Source organism: Diplotaxodon limnothrissa, linkage group LG18 (assembly GCF_057381915.1).
Source record: "Diplotaxodon limnothrissa isolate DT_005_m linkage group LG18, D_limnothrissa_male_GT1.1, whole genome shotgun sequence".
Taxonomy (NCBI): domain Eukaryota; kingdom Metazoa; phylum Chordata; class Actinopteri; order Cichliformes; family Cichlidae; genus Diplotaxodon; species Diplotaxodon limnothrissa.
The window spans coordinates 22,174,504-22,195,126 of record NC_140613.1 but is presented as its reverse complement, the minus strand read 5'-3'; the positions used below and the strand labels follow the sequence as shown (position 1 = coordinate 22,195,126).

At 40.6% G+C, this 20,623-nt stretch overlaps 1 protein-coding gene across 1 annotated transcript; it reads right to left on the bottom strand.

Annotated features, from left to right (window-relative positions):
* Positions 1–2,070: 2,070 nt before the first annotated feature.
* Positions 2,071–19,184, bottom strand: LOC146613578 (cyclic AMP-responsive element-binding protein 3-like protein 3-B). Its single transcript, XM_085378563.1, has 10 exons — positions 19,128–19,184; positions 18,941–19,039; positions 17,126–17,399; positions 8,000–8,130; positions 7,730–7,840; positions 7,272–7,378; positions 4,061–4,129; positions 2,761–2,845; positions 2,391–2,484; positions 2,071–2,279 (listed from the first exon to the last, which is right to left on the bottom strand). The coding sequence occupies exons 1-10, from the start codon at positions 19,182–19,184 to the stop codon at positions 2,071–2,073; spliced, it is 1,236 nt and encodes a 411-aa protein (XP_085234689.1).
* Positions 19,185–20,623: the final 1,439 nt, after the last annotated feature.

The window sequence follows — 20,623 nt, the reverse complement described above, 5'->3', positions numbered from 1 at the left end:
ACCTGCCTCATCAATTATTCATTTCCGACTCCTAGCCGCTGTGTGCGTATAGTGAGCCCGTAGTTTTGAGCTTGGTTTGCAGAAATATTTATTTATTTATTTCGGTTATTCCACATTCTCTGCTCAGCGAGAGCTCTCAGGGAGAAAGGCTCGATGCACGGCTGCCAGGAGATTAAAAAAAACAGTGAGATGATAAAGCCACATTTCCACAGCGCAGCTCCACCGACAAAGACAAAAAAATATATCAACTGTGTAAAAATATAAACCAAAAAGAAGTATTCAAATTAGAGTTGAAAGCAGATTTGAATGCACAGCTGTGCTTTGACGGAAATGCCAACAGTGTTTCTTTTAAAAGTATTGTGTAAGTATATGAGGCAGAAAACTGCAGCTGAGTGTGATGGGCATCAATTTTGCAGATATTTGATTGAAAGTATAAAGTGCTGTGGAGAAATTATAGTGATATTATATATGTTTTTTGTATATGTTCTTTTTTTAAATGGAAGTTTATGGATATATTGCTAAACTGTAATTGGTAAAATTCAATGACTGGTTAAAAAATATGGAAAAAAAACATCCATAAAAATGAATACGGAAAAATAATTTATTGTAAAATGGTACATTGTACTATTTTTCATTGATGCTTTTTGGGGGGGGTTGTTTTTCTGCTTCAAAATTGCATTTATTGTATAATTAATTACAAATTTGTCAAGATGTTTCATGCTCACCTACAGAGACAGATTTCATAGTTAAGAACAAAAAAAAAAACAAAAACCTTCTGATAGAGGTACTGCACTATGGCCCAGGCTATAAAACAGCTCATCCCCCACACAGTACTGAACAATGCTGTGTAAGTACTACAGTACAATGGGGTAGATCAGGTAGCCAAGGTATCCCACCTCAAGTTGCTCTCAGATCCTTCTGTTAGAAACTTTTACATCAACAACACTTACAGAGTCCTCTGTGCCTTCTTTATGTGAACATAATCCATAACATACTCATCATTTAAAAATAATCACAGTTCAATTTGTTTCTCTTTTCCTTTCCAACAGCCAGTTGTTACTCCTGACTTAAAATCTACTACTATTGTATTTTCAGATTAAATTGTTCCAGGTTTGCAGCTGTAGAACATTTAAGCTGCTTATCTCATTTCATCTCACCAGAAAAAGTCACTTAACGTCGATCTGTAAACAGTCTTTAGTTACATTTCCACAATTACAGTAAGCGATATTTTTCTTTCTCAAAAATAATGATATGAAACTGAAACCCACCTTCCTCTGGTGTTTTGACAGCTGGCTGTGAACCTGAAGCTTTTATTTGCTCATTGAGTCATATTTGTCATTTTTGTTTTCAAAATATTGTCTCATTATTTTTGCAAATCGGTTTTCCTCGACACAGGACACATGGTATCGCTGGAGGAAGGAAACAAAACAACAACAAAACTTTCAGACGGGTCCAAAATTCACTGGAGAAAATGTGAATTCACACCCGGCTGATCCTGCCAGTAGCAACCTGTCTCAAAGATTTAACTGTCTAAGCCTCAGCGCACACACACACACACACACACACACACACACACACACACACACACACACACACACACACACACACACACACACACACACATATACACATACACACAGTGAAAAATGCAAATGCATCATTAAATTACTGCGCAGAGCTCCTACTGAATGCACCACAGATCATGGTATATATTCAAAGAAAATAATAAATCACAGTAGTGAGCGTGCATGTGTATTTAATGTGTTTGTATTTAACAGGCATCAGCTGCACAGGTATGATCCAGCATACATGATCCAGCAGGTGCTTAAAGGCTTTTTATTCAGAGCAAAATGAAAAATGATTACATCCACGTCAATGACCTCTTTACTGGCCTTTGCGAAAGTGCATTCCTGAAACACCTTTCAAATGGATGTTTATGTGCTGGAGCAGCCTCTCACCCAGCCTCTGTAGTGAAAAGCAGATGCAGAGAAGCTTTTAAACTACCCTGTTGGGGGCTGCACTCGCATCCAAACTCGCACCCCTGCGCCACGTCTTTCTTGTTAGAATAAATCAGTGAAGGTCCTTGTGCCCGTGATCTTGATGGCGAGAGAAGGGGACGTCTGCTTTGGGGAGATCTGTCCAGGGCCTAATCTTCTCTGTCAGATTGCGCAGGGCTTCAAAACCCCTAGTAACGCAGAGGAGAGGAAGAGGAAGAGAAGGAGGTGGAGGAGGAGGGATGTCTCGGGCATCATCCATCGACTGCAGGGAGCGGGACGGCACTGAGAGACAGAGATGTGGTTGAGAAGAGTGAGTGTGTGTGCATGAGTGAGTGTGCATGGACGAAAAAGAAAAAAAGAAAGCAAGATTGGCCATGCATGATGGCTACGGACCTTTGGTCTCTGCATAGTCTGCCTGACTGAGCCGGCTGTAAGGGTCTGGTCGAAGATTTGAAGAAATCAGCAGAGAGAAGGAGAGGAGCAAGACCTGGATGTAAATACAGACAGATGGACAAAAAGAGGTCAAGCATAGAAAACACAGATCAGAAAGAAGAAACTGAGTAGGTTATTACGCACACAACTACATAACATTTTGCACAACCGGTGCTTCTCTGACTCATTTAAATATTCAAAGCATTCACAGCCGCAGTCCTGCCGGTACAAACACTCGCACGCCTTGATGTGCTTATGAACTTTTAATGTTTACTGTATTTCTTTGTTACAATTATGACTGCCTCAAAAATTACATAATGCTCTATCTCACCAGGATGCAGGTTGCTTTCTGTCTTGTTTTGCTGGGGCCATTAGGAAGGAGAGCCTGTAGCCGGCTTAGCTGCTTCAGCAGAGCACTGCAACACAAATCCAGACAGAAAGATGAAAGAGGCTGTGCAAAAGTTTCACATAAGGGGTCTCATCATTTCCAGCATCTGTGATCACTCTCGCAAAAAAGAGAGAGAGAGAGAGAGAGAGAAGGACAAATTGAAGGAAGAGTGTGTGTGTGTGTGGAGCCTTCACACATTTTGTTTTTACAAGCAGCAGTCTGCCAGCGTCAGGGAAAAAAGAATAAAAAAATCAGGACAGTGAAATTGCCGAGTGAAAAGAAAAGTTGGAAAAGCTGTGTGAAGATTTGGAATGGTATGCACTTTGTATGCTGGTAATTTTACTCTCAGGCTCTTCAGTCCTGAATCTTTAACAGGCAGAACGGTTTGGCCATTTTCAGCCGTGACTCGGTTTCATGAAAGCGGTGTCACAAAAGATGTCGTGGAGATTTATTTTGTGCAGCTAGCTCTGTACAAGCCCCGCGTCCAGGTTTGATTAATCCTGCTGCCTTATCTGTTCAACCGGTAGGGACTTTGATGGGAAACAAATGTGAGGGTTTGCAATTATGCCGTGTTTTCATATGGCTGCACCTCCTCAGCCTGGCCATTGTTAAATGTACGACACCCGGATGTTCTGACTATATATGGTCAATCTTAATTTTTTCTGTCATCCTATATTTCTGGATTTAGGCTCCATGAAACAGGCCTTGTGGTGTCATAGTCTTGAGATGAAGTGGTTTAGGCTATCAACAAAATACTAAATACTACCAGACATAATCCCACTAATGAAAACACAGTAGCTAAATAACTGAAACAGGGAAATAAATTGAAAAACCGAGACATCTGTGGTGCTATTTTTACAGGAGCAATTGCTGCAGAGCTAAAATAGCCATTCTCTAAAATCTAACAGTGACCATTCGATCATGCCAGAGCTCTGAAGCTGTGCCCTGACTGTGCCTGAGCCAGGATATAGCTTCCAAAGCTTCAGAGACTTGGACCTTTCCAGACCATATGCTGAAATGTAGTGCACTGGGCTGTAGTCATGGTAACTCTTTGCTTTTCATTGCAACTTTCAAAAGCAAGTCCTGGATGTTGTCACAGGTAAAGCTAATCAGGTGTGTTATGTTCTTTACTGTATTTTCTGGACTTTAAGCTCTCCATCATTATACAAAACACTGAGTCGTCCAGGCATCTAATGCCAATAATCATCAGGTTAAACTTTTGTTGCCTCACTTAAGGACTCACTTGTTGGTCTCCTCCAGCTGCTGGATCTTTCTCTGCAACTCGAGGTTGTGAGCACCACATGCAGACATCCTACAGAAAGAGGAGGAGGAGAATGAGGGCAGAATCGTATTAAAAAAATATCGTTTTATGATGTTGCCTCGCCTGCCCTCCATTTCTCTCTCTGCCAATATCAGCCTGCTGACTGTTATCGCAAACCCCATTCTGTCATCCAGGGACTCCACCCCCTTTCTTCTTCTGGTGTCTCTCTTGTTTGGTTCAGTCACTGTGAGTCCATTATGCCTTCGACTGATAATGACACCCTGTTGATACGCTCTGCTTGAATCTGGTTTAATTATCAACGAATGCTGACTCTGGGAGAGACAATCTCACTCTGCCGTGAAACTTTTGTTATCAGGAGGCAGCAGAGCTCAAGCTTGATTGAGATGTTGATAGCATGTAATTAGATATATAAACCTCCTGTGTTACATCAGTAAGACATTTTCATTAGTACGCAAAACACGCAGACAATTTTCACATTTCAAATATTTACTAAAGTGACAGTACATTTGTGTTTGGCCATTTTTAAAGCTCAAACTGTGTATTGGCTTTATCCCACCCGCTACACCCGTGGTCCAAAACACCTCCATTCACTCTCAATCGACTCTTTTATTCTGACACAGATCAGTAATGGCAGGTTTTAAAAGAGTCCAGCAGTGCAAGGGAGTCAGTCTTAAGAACCACATCAGAGTGAAACAAGTTCTAAAAATACCCCCAAGAGAAGCTGATGAATGATAAACCTAGGGGGATTTGACAAACAAAGGAATTTGGGGAATATTGCTGCATTGCGTTTCTTTGAGGCGAGTCAAATTACATGCTCGACCACGCAGTGCTATTTGTGGAGGTGTGATGTGGTTGAAGCGCCAGCATGTGGGAGGCAGGTGGGATTAATAAATTTGGTGACAAAGGCTTGCTGGCTGTGTGGTGAGGCTGATTCCGAGCAGCCTCGAGGTAGAGAAGGAGGAGGAAGACTGACGCAAAAACCTGCTTGCTGTTCTGGGTTGTGGCATCATGTTTAGGAATAATCCACTCTCTCTCCTGACTACATCTGTGAATTTGCGTGTATGCACAATGAGAAAGTGGTCCAGATCGACCGTAAGTGTTTTGGTGCCCCACAGTGGAGCAGTTATCACAGTATGGTGGGTATTCTGAGTTTCTTTACAATGTTCAATGAATGTAGAAACTTTCAGGTCTTTGACCTTACTGAACACCGATTTTTTTTCTCATAAACAATATTAAGATCTCTAAGAAGTCTTAAAATGAGTATATACAACCTCAGATAAACTGCAAACCGTGACATATTACACTATGTCAATAAAAACTAAGTCAAAGTGCAAAGAGCATTAAAAATTAGCCGCTGCTAATGAAATGCACTTGATTAACAGGTCGTCAAGACGTTTTGCTAGTTTGCAGGTCTGGAGCATTATCACAAATCCAAGCAGGAAAGACATCAGCAACGATCTTAGAAAAGCAATTGGGGTTATCAGGCCACTCAGAAAATGTTTTCATTCTACAGTGAAAAAGATTATTCACAAGTGGAAAGCAACAGATGCCAATCTCCCCAGGAATGGACATCCCAGAAAATTCACCTCAGTCAGACCATCCAATCCTTACAAAAACTTTTTAAAAAATCTAAGCGCTACATTTCAGACTCTACAGCCTTCAGTGAGCATGTTAAATGTTAAAACTCATGACAGTACAATTAGAAAAAGGCTGAACAAGTGTGGCTTGTTTAGAAGGGTTTCATCTAAAAAAAAAAAAACCCTACAAAACTTCTGGAACAATGTCCTTTAGAAGGATTAGACAAAAATTGAGGTGTTTTGGTCATAATGGACGGTGCCAAGTTTGGAGAAAGCCAAACACAGCGTATCAGCACAAACAACCCCCACCAACTGTCAAGCACGGTGGTGGGGGTGATGATTTGGGCTTGTTTTACAGCCACGGGTCCTGGGCACCTTGTAGTCATTGAGGTAACCATGAACTTCTCTGTATCCCAAAGTATTCTTGAGTCAAATGTGAAGCCATCTATCTGACAGCTAAAGCTTGGGCAAAACTGGGTCCAACAACAGGACTATGATCCCAAAAAGAAGGGAGGAAAAGAATCAAGGTGCTGCAATGGTCCAGTCAAAGTCCAGACCTTGACCTGTTGAAATGTTGTGGTGAGACCTTAAAAGATCTGTGGATGAATTTAAGAAGCAACACTGTAAAGAAGAGTGGGGTAAAGTTCCTTCACAATGATGGCAGAGACTAATGAAGTCATACAGGAAACAGTTACTTGATGGTATTGCTGCTAAAGGTATTTCTACAAGCTACTGAATCACTGGGTGTGCTTAGTTTCTCACAGGACTGTTTCTGGATCTTGGTTTAGTTTTTTGTCACAACACAGTTTAATGTGAGAATGTTGTTGTCCTTCTCAGATTAAATTTACCTAAATTTAAGACCACGTAAAGACTAGATCATATTTTTTTATTATACCCTGATATATAACCTTAGAACTGAGAGAAGGCTCACTTTCTTTTTTTTCCACAGCAGGAGTATGAATATATATTATTCTCTGCATTATTAAAACATCATCTTTTCGTGTGTTTGTTCTTACTGAAGTGCCGTTGGCATTATAGATAGTAATGCTTATGTACAAGTTTGTTTTTTGTTTTTATCTAAATATTCCTCCAATGAAAAAGAAATTCTCTTTTGCAGCAATCTCTTGAAAATGGTATTTCTTTGTGTATCCAGATCTTTATTAGTGAATAAATAAAAAAAAATAACAAGGTTTATGTCTTTCATTTTGGGCTGCTTCACTGGAACTGAATTTTAATGGGTTGTATTTCTTTTATCAATTTTGGCACTATATAATTTTTCTCTTGAATAAGTTTCTGTAATTAATTGGTTTTGCTGGAGGCAATGACAACTACTGCTGCACAGCTCTCCTTCTTCTTCTTTTTAATTCAAAACACCTCACTAGTGTTGTTTGAGGTTGTTATACAATTGTTTTTTTTGAGCTTCCTGTGAGGATTTTTTTTTTTCAGGGAACTATTTGACAAATACCAGGAAACATGAAGTGTGCTTTACTTAATGAACAACAAAACACTCACTGAATCACTGAAAAACATAAAAAAAATCCAAAGCAGATGATTAAAAGAATGTTTCCTAAGTCGGTGCAGAGATAATGTCATACCTTTCTTCCAGGCTATCGACATATTCCCTTTTCTTCTTCCGACTTTCCTGAGCTGAGCGCTTGTTGCGGATTTTCCGCCGGATCTTTTTCAAAACTCTCTCTTCAAACTTGTCAGGGAGATGAAACACATGGGAGACCAGGACAAGAGAGAATAAAGAAAAAGGTATGTGAGATGAAACTAGGTTGAGAGAGAGAGAGTGAGTGTGTGTGTGTGTGTGTGTGTGTGTGTGTGTGTGTGTGTGTGTGTGTGTGTGTGTGTGTGTGTGGGTGGGTGGTGGGGAAGGGTGGGTGGGGTAGGGGGGGCATCATATCTGGCTGACTTTGTGTAACTGGGGATACAGATTTATACATAAATTGGGGATACAGATTTAGATCACGAGTGTGTGTTTGTGGATGTGTTTGGAGCATGCTTGTGCAGAGACATTTGCCCTACATACATGTGTATATTGCTCATGTACCTTGGATAGAGGCAGTCTGCTGGGCAAGTTTACCCCTTCTTTAGCCAGAAGCTTCTTCTCATCCTCATTAAGTACAAGCTCCCGCAAGGAATGCTGGGGGATTCGCTGTGCCTGTGAACCAGATGGACAGAATTCATTTCACTTAAAGTTACTCTATTTGCAGCTTTCCCCAAGAAGGCACAGGCAGATAGTAAAATTCTCTTTCAGTCAGAGTTGGACAGGACACCACACATATTTTAAGTTTCAACACAATTATGAAACCCTTCTTACTTTGTCTCCCAGGTTGGATAACAGCAGGTCCTTCACGGTGAGAGAATGGCTGGGTGGTTGCAAAGGATTTTGGTTTGTGGTGAGGTAGTATGAAATTCCGATATCCTCCTCTAAGCTGCCAGACTCACAGCCTGCATATTAAAGCAGAAAAAACAGTACACCACATGTCATGGTTTACAAAATTGCTTGTATTTGCAGTTCAAACAAAACCCACCACAAAACGTCAGTCATTGCAGCATCTTTCTGTGCTTTAAAAACACTTTGCAAACACACAATGCTGCACAGGTTTTTAGGCATTTTAGACACTTGGATTCCTGTCCATCCTGTGGCACCACCAGGGAGGAGACTGATCATGCCTGCACCAATTATGCACCAGATGGCACAGTCCCCATCAAGCTCTTGTCTCATGGAGTCAGTCTGGGAGAGACTAAAGATGTCGAGATAGCCAAAATCTACAAAAGCCACCTGAAGCAAGCAACCAGCCAAGTACCTTGAAAACTTGGTCACACAAAATATTGGCTTGATTTGGAGTATGTATCGTTACTTTAATATTAGTGACATCAGGACATTGTCTTGTAATTATATAAAAAAATTGTGAGAAAGTTTTAAGGTAGCCAGTTAACCTATAGGCTGAAGAACGTGTGATTTTTATATTGTCAGCTTTTCACAATTAATCAAACCTGATATGCCACTTTTAAAACAAATACACAGTGTCCCAACTCCATTTACTGAAAGACTCACTCTCTTACAGTTTTTCTCAAATGCTAAAACACATTTCACAAACGTTACCACCAGGTCCCCCAATGTCCAAACACAACACCCTTCTCTAAAGCTACATAAACACAACCACACCTTCCCACTGCAAAACTCAAACTCCCACACCAAGAGAGCAGCTCGAAGCTGTCAAAACTGTAAACACTATACACAGCATTACACACTACAGCAAAACAATTGAAAACACAATGCTCAATTTGTGAGAAGGTTCTTTGTTTCATAACTGCCAATGCATATTTTAGAAGCTATACAGTAACGGATCGTCGTAGATCTCTGCAGAGGATTAGGCATTTAGATTTGTGAGTTTCATATGAGTAGTATAAATCTATAGAAAATCCTGCATGTACGTACACTACTGTAACACAACTCAATGCAAAAACAGAATCTATTGCACACAACAGTAATCTTGAAAACATGAACAGGGTGTGAAGTTTTTTTATTTACGTTATTCACACCACACACACACCACAATCACTGTGCGGCATCATGTCGCTGAGCTGTTGCTCGCATCTCGTCCGTAATGATGGTGCGAGGTTGTCTTGCTCTCCCTCCTGGACCTTCTCCTCTCCCATGTTGGCCTTCTCCTCTTCCTCGTTGGTCGCTCCTCTTCCTCCTCTCATTTGAACTCCTCTTCCTCATTGGCCTGCTCCTCTTCTTCCAGGGCCAGCTCTTCTCCCTCCTCTGCATCAAATTCCTCTTCCCCTGACTCTGCCTTCATCCATTGTGTTTGTTTGGAACCTTCAGCATACTGTGCACTCTGAACTTGCTTTTACATGTGGGTACAGCATTAGCAACAAGTGTCTTCAATTTTGAGTCATTGTGTGTAGTGAATGACGCCAGGTGTGTTCCCTGTGTTCAAAGATTGGTGACTGTGGCAAGCATTTTGCATCACATGGGCTTTCATTTGAGGATATGAGCAGAGTTGTTTTGCAACATGTGTTTTAGCAAGGAAAAATGTGTTTAGATTTATGAGTACAGAGGGTTGTGTTTTGTGAATTGTGTCTTCATGTGACATGTGTTTATGGTACTGGAATATGGTGGCTACATTTAGTAAATGTGTTTAGACTACTGGTCATTTGGGTTACAGGATTGGCTTTTGTGTTTTAACATTTGAGAAAAACTGTAATTTCCAGCTAGTTATACATAAATTGCTCTTAGTGCTCATTTGGAAAGCACAACTACAGCGCATTGTGTTTCGTTTCCTAAATACAACTTGAAATTGTTCGCTCTTGTTAACACACAGATGCCAGTTCATAGTGCACAAAAGTGTACAAGCATTTGTAAGAAGAGGAAAACAGCAGGGAAGAGGAAAACAGCAGGGAAGAGGAAAACAGCAATTTCAGATGATTGCGATAGGCCATGTTCTTGTTCACAGAAAGTCAATTTGAAAAACAAAAATAGAAAATAGCATCAGAACTTTCCATTTTTTCCGAAAGTAAATGTTTACATGTATTAAAGTATTACAGATATATGTGCTTTACATAGTAAATTCAGTAGATTCTATGATGTTTTTATATTCTTAAAGTTACTAATAGAGTACTGAATGGACAGGCTCTAGATAATTTATGTCTGCTTCTTATTACAGTTTTTTCTGATTGCTTAAGCACATTTTTTGTAACTATTGGCTAATTCTGCAAAACTCTTCACACAAATAAGAAAACCTGTCACCCAATCATCAAAACATTGTAGTTCTCTTGCAAAAGCAAACACAGCTAGATTAACTCTTCACACCTTCGTAAAAGTGGTGTTTCCGTATCAAACAGTACACACAAGCCATCATCTACTAAGCACACAATGCGCCAACTGCACACTGATGGTATGAATACAAAACACATCTGGCTTTTGCTTTCTCTGTGCACAAGGTAGGCTATGTCAGTTTGAGCTCATACTTCTGTCATAGATCCATAAGCATAGAGGGATCCAAACTTCAAGTACTGGTGTTTATTCAAACACATCAAAACAAACACAAGTGTTCATTTCCAAGTATAGGATTATTTGCAATCGCCATAATGACTATATGGGTTACTTGGTCTGCAGTGAACATGCTTCCTCTGCCCCCAGCATCTGGTCATCTAGCAATTCTGTAAAGTAACAATTTCAGTATTTTTACATCAATGGTATTGGTGTGTTTCTCATTGGCATATGGCAGTGCTACAAGTCTTTGTGCGAAGTGACTGTACTAACCGATTCTCATTTCAAGATGTCCTTATGGTACTTGCTACAGTGTAGCGGCTCGAGTTAGGCTGGACCCGTTGGCCAGCTACCCTCAGGGTCATTCCACGGTTGATTACATGGTCCACTATTGTAGCTCTGATGTCATCAGTAATTCTATTTCTTACTCTTCCTACCCTTCCTCTCCCCCCTCCTCATTTTCCTCTCCCCCCTCCTCATTTTCCTCTTGCTCCTCCTTGTCCTTGTCGTCCTCTTCATCCTACTTCTTCACCTCCACGTCCTCTTCCTCGGCCTCCTCTTCTTCTCACTCTTTCTGCTCCCTTCATTGTACTCCGCACACACAGCTTACCTGTATTATAGTGCTTAGGCAGATTGCAAAGTGAACGAATTATCTAAAAAAGTTTTCACATGTGAAAGTGTGCCAGACAGTTGGCAAATTAGTGTTAATGATAGCCATACATGTGTATACTTTTGCTAGGAGTGTGTTGGAAATTTGGTAATTGAGTGTTGTGCAGTGAATTGTGCCTACAGTTTTGCAAAGTGTGTGTTACAAAATTGCAAACTGAGTGCAAAGCAGTTTTTGTGCTTTTAGTTTTGCAAACTCAGTGAGTGGTTTTGCTATAAGTCTGAATAGTTTTAGAGATTGTGCTACAGGAATCACAGTTAGGGTTTAAGCATTCAGAAAAAACTGTAAACACACTCCTAATCGTAGTCTTCAGTTGTAGGCTCTGAATATAATGGTTGTTCCTTGTACAAGACTCAGGACTGACAGAGCATTTCAGTCTGTGGCACCTAGAATATGGAATATTCTCCCACTCCAGCTTTGTTTAGCTCTCTGTGGGCTCCTTTAAAAAGGATTGTTTTGCTTGTTTCTGTTTTACAGTTTTTACCGAATGCCTAAACACTAACTGTGAATCCTGTAGCACAATTTCTAAAACTAGTCAGACTTATAGCAAAACCACTCACTGAGTATGCAAAACTAAAAGCACAAAAACTGCTTTGCACTCAGTTTGCAATTTTGTAACACACACTTTGCAAGACTGTAGGCACAATTCACTGCACAACACTCAATTTCCAAATTTCCAACACACTCCTAGCAAAAGTATACACATGTATGGCTATCATTAACACTAATTTGCCAACTGTCTGGCACACTTTCACATGTGTAAACTTTCTTAGATAATTCGTTCACTTTGCAATCAGCCTAAGCACTATAATACAGGTAAGCTGTGTGTGCGGAGTACAATGGTGGGAGCAGAAAGAGTGAGAAGTAGAGGAGGCCGAGGAAGAGGACGTGGAGGTGAAGAAGTAGGATGAAGAGGACGACAAGGACAAGGAGGAGCAAGAGGAAGACGAGGAGGGGGGAGAGGAAGCATGTTCACTGCAGACCACGTAACCCATATAGTCATTATGGCGATTGCAAATAATCCTATACTTGGAAATAAACACTTGTGTTTGTTTTGATGTGTTTGACTAAACACCAGTACTTGAAGTTTGGATCCCTCTATGCTTATGGATCTATGACAGAAGTATGAGCTCAAACTGACATAGCCTACCTTGTGCACAGGGAAGGCAAACGCCAGATGTGTTTTGTATTCATACCATCGGTGTGCAGTTGGCGCATTGTGTGCTTAGTAGATGATGGCTTGTGTGTACTGTTTGATACGGAAACACCATTTTTACAAAGGTGTGAAGAGTTAATCTAGCTGTGTTCGCTTTTGCAAGAGAACTAAAATGTTTGGATGATTGGGTGACAAGTTTTCTTATTTGTGTGAAGAGTTTTGCAAAATTAGCCAATAGTTACATAACATGTGCTTAAGCAATCAGAAAAAACTGTAATTTAAAGTTACAGTAAATAAACATTTTCACCTCTAGATGTCAGTAAATTTCAGTCAACTGAGTTTTGTTTTCTTCCCATCTCGATTCAAATGCATAATCCGAGCTACAGTTGCTGCAATATGAGAAAAATGTTTTAGCCAGCTAAGAGAGATCAAAGACATTAAATTTAGACTGTACTCCATAATCGCCACAGCCAGCCAGTGTGTATCTACTATTGTCTGCTCAATTTCTTTATTCGTGTGAAGGCTGTCAGCCCACTGTTTACCTCAGCTGCCAATGACGGGTGAGAGGCGTCCACATCTATTTACTTTGAAGTGGGCTGTGGACGTTTGTGAGACTTCGATATAAGTTGATGAGTTAGCGAAGGTCAGTTCTGATGGATGATATGAGATGAGGTGAGTTGCTGAGGATATGCTTAAGCCTTAGCCTGTTGTTTTTGCTGCTGTTAGCTGGTGTTTGCCAGCATGAGTGAAACTTTCTTTAAAGTTGATGTAACATTGTTGGACTTGGATGCTTAGTGAATAAACTCACATACAATGTGAGAATGTAATCAAGCTGTTTATCAGAGTGAAGGTTTGAATTTTAAGAAATTAGCTGCCATAATGTTAATTTACAAACAGTTTTTGTTGTTTTCTGTCAGCCGTCCCAGACTGGAGGGTCACATGTCTAATCTACTGACTGTAATTGCGACAATATCAGGAATAAATAAATTTGTGCATATGTTTTCATGTGACTTCAGTTCAGGAGGTAAGGCTTGAGATAAGAAGGAAAGGATGACATTTTATCCAGATGTTTTCGCTAATTGTTGAGGGGGGCACCTTCTCCAATGATAAAATATAGGTATGATCTTTAATATCTTCAGACTGAAGGTGCAGGCACAAAGTTAAATGTCCCTCCATGGCACTCGAAAGCCTACGCCTCTTTGATACATAGATAGATCATACATAGATCATAGGATTATAAATTGCAGACCTGCTCCTGTGTATTATTAGGTAGATACTATGAGTACAGCATCAGCACAGTACAGTTTTTCCTATTAAATAACCTCAGAAAATCACTGACTGTGCCTGTTTTCCATTAAGATTCTTATTAACAGTAATTATTTTTGTAATGATCTGTTTTCTTGTACTCTATTTCGTTCAGTTTTTTGCATTTTGATTTTCTGTTCTATTTTATTCTGATTATTCAAACTATTTTTAAAGTCCACACCCTGATGTTGTGTTTTCCATTTTTTTGATGTGTTGCTCAATGAAGGCTCGTTAGTGCTCTTATTGTTGCGGGATTTGAGTGTGACCTGAAAGCACAGTCGAAACTATTTCGATACGATTGTTTACAAGAGTCAGAGGTTTTATGAATAGTAGTTTGACTTTGAGTATTGTGTCTAGGTTTTGTGTTAACAGCTTGGAAAAAAGAAATAATGTGTGTGAAAGGTTTCAAGAAATGTGTCAAAGCAAATGTGGAAAACTGTAAACACTGGGAAACACTAATGTTAAATTGTGTGGGTTGCATTAATATTGATATGTCAACACTCCACAGCCATTTCGAATCATCAGGAACCCTCTGGTCTTATCTGCTGATCTTTTCTGGCAGGAGCATTTAAACCAGTAACGCTTCCCTCGTGGATATAAATTCACACATTTGAATTACACCCACACTGGTTCTGTGGCGAGTTAAAGGCTGCAGTTTATGGCGGTTTGTGTAGTTGTCGCTACCTTTCAAATGCACAATGGATTTAACCTTCACGGTAATAGCTGTTACAAAGCTTCGAGCAGCTGCTGAAAGGGACTTTGTAATATAGTCTTACAAGCACAAGACCAGTGTTACAACAATTGTTCCCTGTAATGAATTACAGTTTTTCTCGATTGCTTAAACACTATAACCAGGCCTCTAAATTAAAATTTCAAAACCGTAACGCTATTGTTCAAAAAGCTCACCCATTTCCCTGAACTATAAACACTATTCCCTGCTTTGACACATGACTCAAATTTGGTGAACTGTTACTGCAAAACTCTACACACAAATCCCTACATTTTACAGTGCGTACACCATGTAGTCATTTAGAAAGCACTAGCATGCAATAATGTTAACTTAAGTCAGCATAGCTTGAGCTCAATTAGCACACAATTAACCAGGTGGAAACACTAGGAGTCAAAATTTAGCACACACCAATCAGAACCTGCGATGGATAGATAAAAGGGCCAAAGTCAGCTCATTCAGGTTTGAAACAATGGATCCAAAGAGATGCAAAGGAGAGTGATTGAGGATGATCATCTTTTTCGAGGCATAAATGCCATCAGCCTCTCCACAATTGACCGCATCCTCCGAAAGAATCAATTCCGGATGAAACAGGCATACCGAGTCCCTTTCGAACGAAACTCTGACAGAGTGAAAAACCAACGTGTGGAATATGTTCAGGTATGAGTTTTGATACTGTATAAAGTATTGTGTACCATCACGGCATGGCAGTTTATGCTGCCATTTCAGCACTCTTGAACTGTGGTTCAGGGTACCGACTGACTCTACTGTGTTATGTGTTTTGCAGAGGATCTTTGAGATTGAAGGACGGCCTGTTCCCCATGAAATAATCTTTGTGGATGAGGCAAGTTTTAACCTGACCAAAAGAAGGAAAAGGGGGAGGAACATAATTGGCCATCGGGCTATTGTAAATGTCCCTGGTCAGCGTGGGGGGAATGTCACTATGTGCGCAGCCATCAGCCAACGAGGGGTACTCCACCGCCATGCCGTACTAGGACCCTATAACACTATGCTTCTCCTTGCTTTTCTTGATGGTTTAAGACAACATATGTTCCAGCTGGACTACAGGGAACCAGCACAGCCAGAGCAGCCTCACTACGTTGTTGTGTGGGATAACGTCAGCTTCCATCGCGCTGCTCTGGTTCGTGACTGGTTTACCAATAACCCAAGGTTTTCTAATATCTTTCTGCCTGCATACTCTCCCTTTCTAAACCCGATAGAGGAGTTATTTTCGGCATGGCGGTGGAAAGTGTATGACCGAGAACCTTATGTCCGTGTTCACCTCCTTCAGGCCATGGAAGAGGCCTGCCTAGACATATCAGTAGATGCATGCCAGGGGTGGATCAGGCATGCAAGAGGATTTTACCCCCACTGCCTGGCTGGGGCCAATATAGCCTGTGATGTGGATGAGATTCTCTGGCCTGACCCAGACCAAAGACAAGATGCTGAGGTGGGATAATGTTTCTGGTGTGTGTTGTACTGTATAGTACATGAATGACAATGTGCCACTGTACATACATTGGTTGCGTCTTTTGTGTTTATCATGTGACAAGGGTTTTGAAGGGGAGAACCATAAGCAACCTATTTGTTTTGGAACTATTGTTTTGAATTAATTGTACCAGTGTGCAAAACTCTGTTGTAGTGTGTGTGTTTTTGAGGGCTTGTGTTTGATGTCTGAGGGCAAAGTTTGGTTTTTCAGCAGGAGTGAATAGTTTTGGGTGTGGAGCTTCATTTTGACCTGGAAATAGGATGTTTGGGAAATTGAGTGAGATGTTATGGATTTGTGTTTACTGTTGTGAGGATATGAGGCGTAGTTTCAAGAAATGTGTTTTAGCAATCGAGAAAAACTGTAAAAGAACACTGACCTTTAACCTAACAGACAATATATACTATATAAATCCAAGTAAATGATGAATTTATTCACTCATTCACTGATGAAGTCCAGTACAGACAAATAAAACAGCTGTCCACTGTAATTGTGATGCTGATGAGTAACTAAGCAGGTATGTAAAGAGTTAAAGAAATTACAGCCCGAAAAGATTACTTTCCTTTCCTCATAATTATGACCTTGTGGATGTATTTGCTTGTGTTTTAAAACCTTTTGTTGTAATTAGAAGGTGATGTATGTGGTTTTTTTTAAATGAAATGTATTTTCAGATATTTCTGGCACTAGTGGTGGGTCAAAAAACTGCACAGTGAAATGAACCAATATTCAAAAAAAGCTGCCCTCACAAAACAGTTTATGCATGGCAACAATCACAACCGTTTATCTTTAAAGATGTTCAAAAATGGGAAAAAACAAACAAAGTGGCTCTTTGAAAGGTCCGCCATCAGAGGCTCAGTCAAAAGCCCCCATTATCCCACTACAGAAAGCACAAAATGAGAGATCTCACAATGTCAAAAGCTTCCCCTTTTTCATCTGGTAGTCCTGTGCCCTGGTTACTTTGTTCTTTACGCGTCTCAACCTCACATTTGCGCTCACTGTTAAAACAAACTACTGCTTTACAGGTTCCAATTCAGTACATGTTTCTGGCCTGTATAAAAAAGCAAGCCGGTTAACCCTTTGCTATTTAAATGTTGTCTTACCGAGATCGATAACAACATCTGGCTTTTTTTCATTTGCCACTGTCTGATTCACGAGACACGAAGACTGCGTGAAAGCCTGAATATCACAGGGAGTGGAGGCTGTGCAGGAGGCTGTGTGAGGGCTGTTTGTGGGATCTGTCAGGGGGTCCTCGGTGATGCCACTGTCACTGGTGCAGGGAGACCACAGGGGTGATGCTGGCACAGAGGAGGAGTCGCTCCCATGCAGCAGGAACTCCAAGAAATCATCAGGATCACTTTGCTTAGTGCTCAGTGTCTGAAGAGAGTATGCATACATAATTACATTATGGCTTGATTGGCAGAATGAATCTAGATCATAGATAATAGTAATCACACATACAAGCAGACACAGAAGCGTAAACACACCAGGCTTTCAATTCGCTCTCTCTCTCTGTTTCCTTTGGTTCCTGCTATTTGCAACACTTGCCGCTATACAATCAGGCACACCCCAGAATACAGTTTAAACTCAGCACTCAGGTTCTCATGATGAGATGAATTTGTGGCCGTGATTATGTTTTCCCCTGAGTGATTCGGTTTAGGAGCAAACTCACACCTTCTGCCACCCTCTGTAATGACTTTCTAAAGTTCTTTGTAAACAAGATTTCCTCCCTGCAGTCTGTCATTCCATCTTCACCTTCCAATCCCTGTGTTTTGTCTTTGTGCCATTCTGCCTTTAATCAGTTCGAACCAATCTCTCTCTCAGCTGCATGAAATAGTCTGCAAGGTTAAGACTACCAACTGTTCCACCGATGCTATCCCCTCTCGGCTTCTGAAGCAGGTTCTGGACTCAGTCGGACCTTTCCTTCTGGTCCTGATCAATGCCTGCCTCAGTTCTGGTTGTTTTCCAACACCCTTCAAGCACGCTGTTGTTCAACCTCTCCTTAAAAAGCCTAATCTAGATCCATCCCTACTCTCTAACTATAGGCCCATTTCCAACCTCCCTTTTCTGTCTAAAGTACTGGAACAAGCCGCCCTCACGCAGCTCCAGCTATTTCTTGACAATAACAATCTCTATGAGAAGTTCCAGTCTGGTTTTAGAGCTCGGCATAGCACAGAAACCGCCCTTCTGAGAGTTTTTAATGATTTGCTTTTAACTGTTGACTCTGGTTGTGCTGCTGTCTTAGTAACCCTAGCTTTTATTACTTCACGGCTAGACTACTGCAATTCCCTCTATGCTGGCCTAGATCGTTCCTGTCTACATCGCCTTCAACTGGTGCAGAACGCTGCCGCTCGCCTGTTGACCGGTTCAAAAAAAAGAGAACACATCACTCCGGTTCTCTGCTCTCTCCACTGGCTCCCAGTTGCCTTTAGGATTGATTTTAAAATCTTATTGCTGGCTTTTAAGGTTTTAAATGGCACTGCACCTTCTTACCTGTCAGAACTCCTTAGTACTTATCGCCCCAGGAGATCTTTGAGGTCAGCCGACCTGATGCTTTTAGATGTTCCCAGGTATAAATTAAAGACAAAGGGAGAGAGGGCGTTTGCTGTGGCTGCACCCAGACTGTGGAACAGTTTACCTCCTCACGTCAGACTCTCCAAAAGCCTAGAAACTTTTAAAACCGCTCTTAAAACTCACCTCTTTTCATTGGCTTTTAGAAAGGTTTAATTTATTTGTTTTATATATTTTTATTTTATTTTTATCAGCGAGGTGTTATTACGAAATTGTGTTCTATTGTATTTTTATCTGTATTTACTGTACAGCACTTTGGTCAGCCTTGGTTGTTTTTAAATGTGCTCTATAAATAAACTTGACTTGACTTGACTTGACAAACTGTGCATAATGAGCAGCACACTTACATCATTAGTTGAGCTGGTCCACGTTTGGTTGCTGTGGCAACTGGTGGATTCAACTGTGTTTTTGAGCAGAAGGTCAATGATGTCCATCCCATCGTACACCTGAAACAAACAGTGATGGTTCTGAAATTGAAGTGTTTCTCAGTTTTTCAAAAGATAAAACGTTTTTCACAGTATTACCCAATTTCACCTGGGTGTCAAAAACTCGCTCAATCTCACACTTCACTTGTCTCTGACAAACTTGCATTCACGTTCGCCTTTTTTAAAGCGACGCTTTCTTGACACGCACTCATGCTGAATCACTCTCTTACACAAAAAGCATCAACTGCACCCAGTGATCTTACCTTGTCTGTAGTCAGTGTCATAATTCTGACATTAAAGCAGCTGGTGGAATTTCAGCGAAAGTCTCCTTCAGGCATACAAATGCAGCACACAGCCAGATTGGTACGTTCCTTGTGCCTTTAGCGTGAAGGAGAAGCGTCTGAGTCAGCCTTCAGGGACAAAGTTGAAATGCCATATCACACAACAGCATTCCCCAACCCAGCTGATCACTGTCCAATCCACTGTTAGTCAGCCAGCAGAGACAAGAAGGGAGATTACTTAATTGTTAATAAGTGTGACCTTTGAGGTCATAAATCAGCAGTTGGTGTATGCTGTCAAATTCTTTTTTTATTTTTTTTAAATTGGACAAGCTAAATTTAAAGCCCAATTTATTGCTTTCAAACACAGAAAGTGGAAAGACTGACTTTTAATTTGCACCAGTTTGGACTAAGCCCAACAAAAGTTCAATACTCCTCTCTCTGCTCATCACTAAGGAATCCACAAGGCAGTGGAAACACACACGAAAGGGTTTAATCTGAATTCAAGGGTTAGAAACTGTCTATTTGATTATTTGAAAATTAGAGAGAGTTAGTAAAAGAAAGTTAGGATGTGCTTCTAAGCCACTGAGGGATTAACAAAAAGGGCAGCTGTACTTCAAACTCTATTCACTGACACTGAAAGCCAGCGCAGAGATCTGATTTGAAGCAGAGCTGAAGCTGTCTGGGAGGTTTCTGGATGGAAATCGAAGGAAAAGAAAAAATGCTCCCCTTCTATGGGACTTCTTCCTGATTCTTCTTATGGCTTTAAGGTTGAATAAGGACTTGAACTAATTTAATTAAAAGGTAAAAGTCAATAAAAGTCAGGATTACACTGAGATTTTGTGCTTGGTCTTTGGTCATCAAAGCCAGAAACTGAGATGAGAACTATCTTTCAGTTAGCTGTCGTTTAGCTGGAGACAGTTCTGGCACATCTAAAATGATTTTAAGACAGTCCAAGAGTTACTAATGATAGTCTTGGTAATATTTCACATAATGAAGCCCAGTGAAGGGCTCAATGTGCAAATAGAAGAGAACAATGAGTGAGCAGCAGGGAACCCCCAAATTCTTGTTGGTCCACTTAGATCCAAAATTACAGAAACAAGTTTCCAGAAGATACAGTATCATGAAAAATAAACGTTTCACATGATCCAATGATTCAGTAGCTTGTAGATCTACTTGTAGAAGCAATAACTTTTTTTATGACTTTATCAGTCTCTCACATCACTGTGGCGGACTTTATGGGCACCTGTTTATGCACAACTATCTTAAGTGTAGTGTTTCAGTCAGGTTAGGGTCTGGACTTTGACTGGGCCATAGTAATACTTCA